This window comes from Trichomycterus rosablanca, unplaced genomic scaffold (genome assembly GCF_030014385.1).
Source record: "Trichomycterus rosablanca isolate fTriRos1 unplaced genomic scaffold, fTriRos1.hap1 scaffold_41, whole genome shotgun sequence".
Taxonomy (NCBI): Eukaryota; Metazoa; Chordata; class Actinopteri; order Siluriformes; family Trichomycteridae; genus Trichomycterus; species Trichomycterus rosablanca.
In genome coordinates, this window is record NW_026947238.1 from 24679 (window position 1) to 34631 (window position 9953).

The 9953-nt window shown below is 37.3% G+C and overlaps 1 protein-coding gene across 3 annotated transcripts; it reads right to left on the reverse strand.

Moving 5' to 3' along the window:
• Positions 1-506: 506 nt before the first annotated feature.
• On the reverse strand, positions 507-7377 carry LOC134308102 (uncharacterized). Of its 3 annotated transcripts, XM_062990633.1 has the most exons (14): positions 7255-7377; positions 6808-7009; positions 6113-6188; positions 5734-5993; positions 5544-5600; positions 5178-5251; positions 4908-5032; positions 4618-4815; positions 4213-4299; positions 3856-4109; positions 3619-3786; positions 1869-2009; positions 1654-1774; positions 507-1024 (listed from the first exon to the last, which is right to left on the reverse strand). In XM_062990633.1, the coding sequence occupies exons 1-14, from the start codon at positions 7335-7337 to the stop codon at positions 807-809; spliced, it is 2064 nt and encodes a 687-aa protein (XP_062846703.1). In that variant the 5' UTR covers positions 7338-7377; the 3' UTR covers positions 507-806. The 3 variants fall into 3 exon arrangements, with proteins under 3 accessions (XP_062846703.1, XP_062846704.1, XP_062846705.1); XM_062990634.1 differs by lacking the exon at positions 3619-3786; XM_062990635.1 differs by lacking the exon at positions 507-1024 and having other exon boundaries at positions 1734-1770.
• Between the last annotated feature and the right edge of the window lie 2576 nt (positions 7378-9953).

Here is a 9953-nt window from a genome sequence, read left to right on the forward strand (position 1 = left end):
GTTGTGCTGGTATGAGTGGATCAGACACAGCAACGCTGCTTGAGTTTTTAAACACCTCGCTGTCACTACTGGACCAAATATATCCAGCCTACAGTGCCCCGTGGGTCTAGAAGATGACCGACTCAAACAGCAGCAATAGATGAGCGATCGTCTCTGACTTTACATCTACAAGGTGGACCAACTAGGTAGGAGTGTCTAATAGAGTGGACAGTGAGCACACACACTACAACACACACTAACACACCACCACCATGTCAGTGTCAATGCAGTGCTGAGAATCATCCACCACCTAATACCTGCTCTGTGGTGGTCCTGACCATTAAAGAACAGGGTAAAAGCAGGCTAAAAAAGTATGTGAAGAAACACATGGACTACAGTCAGTAATTGTAGAACTACAAAGTGTTTCTATATGGTAAGTGGAGCTGATAAAATGGACAGTGAGTGTAGAAACAATGAGGTGGTTTAATGTTATGGCTGATCGGTGTATATACAAATAACCATTAAATTAATAGTTTTCCTAATGCATCTAAAATGCATAAAACATCTTAAACATTTTAACATTTTTAACTTGGACAGTGAAAATGTTGCAACTGAATGAACAGTATGTTTGTTAATATGATTTGACATGTCTTGAAAAGTAAAAACTTGCATATTTAAACATATTTGCAACAGAGTATTTTATAACTGCAATATTTGGGGGAAGGGCATAAATGGATATAACAGACTTAACACAAACATTTTCTCCACCCCCCGGATACAAAGTGAAAAAACAGAACAGCTTACACAATTCTTCTTCTTCTTCATAATTATATTAGTCCAAACCCACTGTCATTATGGGCAATACAACCTTTCAAATTATCATAAAACTCATTGTAGCTTGTGTAGTAACCAGGTAGGCGCAGGATTTGAAAGCAGGTAGACGATGATGGATGGGCTGCCTGCACCACTTCCACTTGCATGTCTTTCATGGGCAGCTCCCAGCCCACCCAGAATTTTACCAACTGCTTTAATTTGTCTTGGGTAACTGTAATGAAGACAAATAAAAAGACACATTGAAGCTACAGCTTGTATAATTTTGAGAACTGGTTTGCAAGAGCCATACAAATTAATGGAGACAAACAAAACTTAAAGTGTGAGATGTCAATTTGAACTATGGACATAAATATGTTACTTAATGTGTTCTGTTGTGACAAACTTATGTCCAACTACTTGGCACTAACCCTCTGTTTTGCGTGTTCATGCCTATGGGTAGGGTGTCCTTGCAGCAGTAAGGTTGCTGAATTTTACCACTCATCTGCTATAAGTGCAGACTGACAGGGTTACATACAGAGTAGAAGCCTGGTAATAAAGTAGTAGGGGAACATTTCAACCCAGTTTCAAGGGGCAATGTAACACGAGGTAAAGATACAAATAAGAAGTGGGAATGTGCCTTTGTTACATATGCCCATTGCTGTTGTTGACAGGTCCATTCCCCTGTTGGATGCACATAACATGCCATCCTATACCACCATGGTAGTAAATGTTATTTCTAGAATACTTATAAAAGTTACTACAAATATGGTACTTTATGTGAAGTTTGCTTTACATAACACATGAGTATAGTTGTGTGTGCTTATAAATGCCTGTGCAACAGAAAATGTTACAATACTATACCAGTCTCCACAAACTGCCGGAGGTAGCCAGCAATTTTGCATTTGACAGCAACTGGGAAGCCATCACCATCATCATTATCTGTCTCTTCCTCACTTGGCCAAATTATATTGTCTAGAACTACCTAAATGTAATAGATTTTACAGTGCCATTCATGAACTGAATTTTATCACTGGAAAACTGTATAGTTTAACAGTTAATAGTGTAAAATGGCATACCTGTGCATTGCATTCAGCTGTTGAGTGACGTGGGAAAATCACAGGTACCACATCTGGCCTGGCCTCCAATAGTGGCCATATCATTGACTCCTTCAGTCCCTGTCGAAACTGCTTTATTTGTCGTGAGGGTCCAGTGAGCACCTAAATACAATGCAAATAGAACATTCAACAAACACCATAGCACTATTCCCTAAATACATGCAAACATTAATAGATTAAGAATGTGAACAACTTTCAGATGAAACCTCATCAAATGATATAAATGTGAGGGACTCTGCGTTATAGTCATTCATAGGGCTGGGTATCGCCACTAATTTCCTGGATCGATTCGATTCACAAGGTCCCGATTCGATTCGATGTCCGATTCAATTCAACAGTTAGGCATATTTGAGTTACATTAACAGGTTTTGTTTAAATATGTACAGATGTTCAGAGAACGAATGTGATAATTGTACAAAGTACATAATATTTTCATTATTAAAAATATTTGTGTATTTTGTTTACATAAATAATTAATCCAAAACAGAAAACAGTAACATTCATTTTTTATTATTATTGTATATGTCTGACACGCTACAACATTGTAAATGTAATGTAAACATACACCTGGCTGTTGAACAGCTTATGCCAAGTTTACACGACACGACACTCTGATTAACACCTGGTCACAATAATGTTCACACTACACGTCTGATCGTCGATGGGGGGTTTTATACTACACCATCTATCACCAACTGTAATCGCAGGTGAGCTTCTCTGGTCTCCCAAACTACGTTTTGTCATGAAAACACACGTGAGAAGTGACGAGGGGTTTAATGATACAACGTCCAAACATGCACGTCAACAAGTAGCGAGAGATCAAAGTTTGTGCGCTGATGAAATAAATGAATCTGAATGGATTTGGCAACACGAGCAGCATGGCTTGTTCTATAGTGAGTTGGAGGTTAATAAATATTTTGTTTTGTAGAGAACGATCAGGTCAGAAATACTGTAAAACTCGCGTGTGCTGATGTATTCTTATAGAAACTATATTACGACCCCAGAACCACCTGTTTACAACCTCTCCCCTGTGTTTCCTCGCTGTTTCTCATATTGATTGAGAGCAGAGTTTTGATAACCGAGCGAACGCCGAGTTCCTCCCGAATCCAGCACCGACCCGCCGCCAAGCGAAAATCAGGGCAAAAGTCGTGTAGTGTGAACCAGACATAAGTTGAGCTTTTGCCATGCTGAACTGATGTGAAGGTCAGATCTCGTTGCTTGAAAAAACAGTGGCTGGTCACGCAAGATTAAAGGGGGTAACAGATTTCCGTGTGCACCGTAAAAAGGGGCGTATTTAAAAGATCGATCTCGCGTTTATATGAATCAATATCGGATCGTTCAAATAAAGATCGATTCGAATCGAAAAATCGATTTTATAAACCCACCCCTAGTCATTCATATATTGAGGAGACACTTTTGCATTTTTGTAGAGTCCTATGTTGCATAGCCTTAAGGAGAATCATTACAAATTGCAATCACAGAGCTTGTAAAATATTGAAAAAAGAACTTTCTGTGAAAGAAAAATATTGCACAATAAGAGATTTAATATTTCACCATTCCCTGGCTGGCAGCTACAATTACAAGTAAAAAGAAGAGGTCTGGCAAGGACAATTATGTAATGTAACATTGTCAAACTGTTCTGTTCTTTACCAGCCTCTGTTTTAATTGGCTAACTCTTCTAAATAGAAAAGCATTGATCTTTTAAACTTACAGCATGCTGAAGCAAACTGTGCAAGAGCCAGGTGCGGTTTGTTGCTGTCAGCACAGGAAGATCCCAAGATAATGCCAGCTGATTAACAGCTCGCCTCTGGTCCTCACTTAGCTCATTTTTCTTCTCATCATTTAACTTCTCTCTCTTGGAATCATTGTCTGTATATAACTATACATACAAATGTACTTGAGTTTGGTTAAAATGGCACATGCACATCCAATTACACTTCAAACCTACCAGCTGTAATGTCTCCCGTATGTCAATGTCTACTACATCTTCTAGCAGGATGACTGCTGTCTGCGGGGAACCACCTAATAATACATGGATAATTGCTGGGCTCAGACCAGCAACCAGAGGGCCACCATGTAGGAAGGAGTGGCCAATCATCCTCCCTGCCATCAAGAACAAATCACTCTGCACAAGAACTTGAGAGGTGGATGGAACTAGGTGATCAACTTGGCCCTCAAAAAGCACAGTGCTGGTTCCATTTCCTAAAGGAAGAATGACATACATCGTACATATCTTTCCCCCTCATTTATGCAGGTTGTTACATAAAGAAGTGCACCTCTTTTGTAAGAACACTTTTTAACTAACCAAAATCTGTGATGAATCCACTTTGCAACTTGTGCATTACAAGACTGAAAAAATGACGTTTTACACCCTCTCCAGTGGCTACATCACCTTAAAAAAAAAAAAACATCTCAAAAATTAGGTTAACAATATTCTACACAAGCAGACAAGTGCCACAAAGTTAAATCAGGTCATCTGGACACAAGGCTTGGTGTGGTATTGCGTGCCGTCACTCATCATATGGGTTGGGGTATTCACCACCTGCTCGGATTAAAGTCACTTGGATGAGTGACATAACATCACCACACCAAGCCTTGTGTCCAGATGACCTGATTCAACTTTGAGGGATTTTATACCTGAATGCATCAAAACAAGCTGTCCCAAATCAAGGTAATATAATGGTAATTTAAGAACAAATGTTCAATTTACCTTGCAATTTGCAGTAGAGTGGCCTGGCCCAGTCTACTTTAGGGATCTTATAAAAGCTGATTATTTTTGCCTCCTGGTCTTCCACATCCTCTCTTATATCCAATCTGAACTTTAATGGTGGTTCAGTTTCTTTTTCCTGTACCAAACCCATTCTGTACAGCACTGCTGCTCTTTGTGGAACTTCAGCTCTCTTCCAGGCTGAAAAAGAAGAGTTGGATACATTTTGCCTAAAAATAAATAAATCAATTCACCAACAACAACCTTTGGGCATTGCAGCTCTACTGACTCACATTCTGATGTGCCAGAACTGGATAGGTCAGTACTGCTTTCAGTTACAGTGCTTTCACAAACCACTGATACTGATGCACTTTCTTCAGTAGCATTGCTGTTCATTGTGGTAATAATTTGAGGAAAACTAAAAAGAAAACAAATTTAAGTGGAACATTGTTTTATGAATAGTATGTTTTTTCTCATTTAATGTACTTTAAATGCACAGTTAATGTTATCTGCATTTGAATTACATTTTTCATGTTAATATACCACTACCATGTTTACAATACCTTTCTCCACATGAACTTGCATGGTAGGGCATCATCTCAGCAGCAAACTGCTCTCCGCATATTGGACAGGTATCCTGGATTGGGGAAGGGGCAGAATTACTGGTGAGTACTCCAGTATAATAGTTGGGAACCTGTGAAATTACCCACAGCCATAGGTCTAAAATAAACTCTTCACAAGTTTTCTGTTCAATAAACTACAAACTTGGATTTGTTGGAAAGGAACCCCCACAAAATAATTTTAGAACATAATATACAAAATATACATTTATAATTAATATTACATATTGGTACCAAGGACTCTGCTTTATTGAGACCTTACTTACAATTACCCTGATTATTACTGGATTCATTTGAATTTCTGTTTACCATACAAATAACATCTGGCTCTCGTCTTGGCTCGTCTTCTACCACAGATCCAGAGTCCTTGACCAGAAATGAAAAATAAAGTGTAACTGGTTTAAATGATGTTAGAGGAGACAAAAGTACAATAAAAAACCCAAACCAAATTAGTTAAATATGGAACGGCCCTTGCTTAGAATTGGATAACATCACTTACCTGATTTACTTGTTGACAGGATTCAATGTGAAATGGCAGCAGCTGAAGAGGAACTGATTGGCCGCAAGTCATGCAAACATTTTTTGGCATGTTCTTGAATTCAGGGGCATCATATGGCAGTGGGGTCATGTCAATTTCTTCTTGAAGAGGTACAATATAAATGATATTCTTGCCATTGTTTGAGGAGGACTTCAATATTTTTGCTGTGTAGCCCTGGGAACCCTGGGGTAGGGGAGTAGTTTTTCTTTGTCCACTACCCCCTATTTGAAGAGAAATATTTGTTATAAAATAAAAAATCCAACAAAACACCATTCTATTAAATACCAAAATATATTACAACCTTATGTTTCCCCAATGTAATATGTAATGTCAATCTTACCTGCCGCTTTGTGAAGAAGCCAACCACCATGCAAATTTTGCAGCTTGGGATATTCCTCAAGTAGTACTCTAGTGATCTGAAAATGAAAAACAATGGGAAAATATATAGCGCTTTATTTATATAGAGAATATATAACAATATTTATACTTTGTATTTATATTATTTATGCTTTTCACTGTGAATATTGTCAGTATTAAAAAAATGTTTTGCATAATTCATTACAAAGAAAGCATAATTAGTCATGTTTAATTAGATTTAGTTAAGCACAGTGTGTGAACTGCTGAATAGAAGTGACTGTATTCACAGTTGTTAATAGTATTTTTAAAAAGTGGTGCTATTTCCAAATAATCAGATTTAAAAAAAATATATATAAACATCTAATGTATCATAAAAACTTCTTAAAGTATTGTTGTATTACAGTTTGGTATAAAGAAAACCCAGCTTAACTAAGAACCATATACAGTGATAAGGTTCTCAGTAAAGCTATTTTTTCTTTAAAGCAAAATGTTATATCATGTATCGTCACTCTTTTATCTTAACAGTGACAATACACAACAGTGTGGGTTCACAGTGCTGTCTGACTTTAAGGAAAATATGGTTAATTTTTGATATGCTAACTAAGTCATTATATCATTATATTAGTATCAGACTTACCTTTATATTACAAAAATCTTTACTTTTAATTTGATGCTTACCTCAGTATGATCAGCAGTGTCTAAAATATTTACACTCCTTCTGCCTAAACCTGCTCGCAGTAGCAGTGTTTCATCTTTTGGACATCTGTCCGTATGCTGTTCTAGCAAGCAGAACTGTAGTTCTAGGAACTTTATCACAGTCGGAGGTTCAGGTGCCTTTCTTTTAGTTCTCATCCGGTTGCTATAAATAGCTGGAAAAGATCTTTAAAAAAATAAAAACATATACATTAAAAACACATATTTACTGTACTAATGTACCTAGTGTAGTCTAGTGTAGTTACCATGGTGTTATGTATTTTTTAGCAACTTTTAGAAATAAAAGTGTACCTCACGTTAGTACTAGTACTATGTTTATTGAGATTATTTTACTATATTAAAGATACCAATTAAAATCATATTTGTGACCACATTATACACCTACAGTTATTCATATTTGTGAAATCTTACCTTTGCATCTCTTGTTGAACTGTATGTGTTCTAGCTGGCTGGCTGACCTCAGAGGAACCACTAGCCCCAATCTGAATTCCCATGGGGCCGACTTACTCCAGCATATCCAGGTCTGTCTGTGTTTCCAGCTGGCTGTGGACTACTATGCCTTGTAATACAGCTAAGGAGATTTCTCACTGCATTTTCAATATCTGAATTTTGCTGCACCTGATAAACATATATACTGTACATATAAAATTGTACTTTATCCAAAAACTGTGCATTAAAGAGATATTAATGATGTCATTTATGTTTGAATAACAATCTCTTGAATAACAATTAAACCGCAGATCTGTTTGTATAAATGCAACTTTAGTTGTGCTGCTTTAGGAAATCAGTACCCCACAAATTAAAAAAGTTAACAAGCTATAAATGGACTGCATTATAGCAAGCGTATGTAAATATACAGTATTTAGCAAGCTAATTTGTACTGTTACTGTTGGGTTAAAGCAGTGGTCACCGATCCTGTTCCTGGCGATCCATCTTCCTGCAGAGGTCCATTCGAAACTTAATCTAGCTAGCTAACGCACCTGATCCCACTTATCAACACCAATGCAAAACGGTTGATTGTTAGGAACAGAGTCGGCGATCACTAAGCTACAGTCATCTAGCAGTCTTGGGTAGCTAACCTTCAAAATCTCTACGACAGGCCAAACTCTGTTACGTGTCTTGGCAAGCTTAGCGTAGCTAAACTAATTTATTACTACATAACATCATTACAGTTCAGGTTGTGCAAGTGACTATTTTGAAAATATTTTAATACTGGTTACTTAATTACGCTTGTCATGTTCATAGTATTAGAAAAACAATATGGATAATAGAAACGTACGTTTGGAATGGTGGTTTGGCGCGCCATCATTGACGAAGAAAGACAACAGCTTGTCTTTCAGCACCTCAGTGTCCTGTCCAGGTTCTTGTTCTTCATCCCCCCCTTCGTCCCGCCCCCTGCGCTCCTAAGCCCCGCCCCTCGGGAGCTACAGGTACAAATCAGTTTTGCAACACGCTGACTGAGATATTTGTTGCAAAACTCGTGGCGGGCAGATTTGAAACTGCGCTGCAATATTTTTATTCTCACATCGAAAATAAAAGTACAAATTTATTTTTTACAGGTACAAATCTTTTTTACAGTTACAGATTTATTTTTTACAGGTACAAATCTTTTTTACAGTTACAGATTTATTTTTTACAGGTACAAATTTTACAGATTCATTTTTTACAGGTGCAAATCTTTTTTTGCAGGTACAAATCTTTTTTTACAGGTACAGATTTTTGTTTTACAGGTACAAATCTTACAGATTTATATTTTACAGGTACACATTTTTTTCACAGGTGCAAAACTTTTGCTACATATTTACCTCCATACTACTACTACTACCATCACCAATAACACTATTATTACAACTATAATAGAAATAAAAATCCTTATTATGAGTAATTACGATTATTTACACTTAATATTTTAGTCAAGTCAAGTCAAGTCAACTTTATTTATAGAGCACTTTAAAAACAACAACAGTTGTGACAAAGTGCTGTACATAGATAATTATAAAACATAAAACAAACACTAGAAACAATGAGAAGTCTCATGCTGGATTGAAAGCCAAGGAATAAAAATGGGTTTTAAGACTAGTTTTAAAAATAGCCAGTGTTAGGATAAATCTTTTGTTCAAAAGGTCCTGAAGAAAGCAGTCGAAGGAAGTCCAGAAAGTACTCTTTAAAACACTTTATTAAGTGTAAAAATAATCTGTGAATATATATCAGAGCTAAGCCGGCCGGCGCTCCTATTCTCCTGCAGTCTAGACACACCACGTAAGAGAGAGACCGAATCTTTCTCTGCGCCAGTTTTTAAACTCAGCTAGGCTCCTCCTCCTTTACTGCTGGTGGAGCCAATTAAATGTGCTAAAAAGCCCCGGGCTCCGCCTTCTGCCAAGAGATTATGGCAGCGGCCATTTTGAATAGACCATGTGGTCTGGATGTAATACTTCCCATATTAAATGTACGTTTTTATGTTCCGAAAAACCTAACAATCCCCCCTTGAAAGCATCTTAATGCTTTCACAATAACTTTTAACTATAGGTTAGGTGTTTCTAGATCCCAGGAGATAAGGATAGCCGTCAGCAACCCCCCAATTTAACCCCTTCTGACTACATGGCCACTGGGCTGAATTTTATACAATAAAACGTTTCTAAAAATAAAAAGGCTACCAGTTAAACTAAAGGAACCGTACCTATCGCAACAGCTCCTAACCCTGAAGCAAACAAACAAACAAAAAATAATAAAAACAGGAAATCAAAATAAAGTAATTTAAAAAATAGGAAATCAAAAAGAGAAGAAAAATAAAATAAAAACAATGGGTGCGTGGCTTCTACAGGAAGTCCGTTCAGGTTGTCCTCCACCAGACAGAGCTGCAGATATTCAGAAGGGGCCCATAGCTCCTGTGTCTCTGCATGACTCCTAATGTCTTATGGATTCTCCCCTGTCGGTCTTACCTGTTTCCACAGCAGCACAAACATTTCCTAAAAATAGCAGAGTACCAAACATATATACCTTGTAAACAATCCTGAACTAACCCCTTGCGTTTTGTAGCTAAACTATGAGTGTTGCACTTAACTAGTGTTTTCAAAGATGGTCTAGGTGTCTGCGAACTATATGTTTATGTT

Excerpts from the sequence above, each read along its gene's own strand:
- LOC134308102 (XM_062990633.1), bottom strand. The coding sequence starts at position 7,337 with ATGGGAATTCAGATTGGGGCTAGTGGTTCCTCTGAGGTCAGCCAGCCA. Across the intron at positions 1,775-1,868 it reads CAGCTGAATGCAATGCACAG|GTAGTTCTAGACAATATAAT; the intron begins GTATGCCATTTT and ends TATTACATTTAG. Across the intron at positions 1,025-1,653 it reads CCGGCAGTTTGTGGAGACTG|TTACCCAAGACAAATTAAAG; the intron begins GTATAGTATTGT and ends TCTTCATTACAG.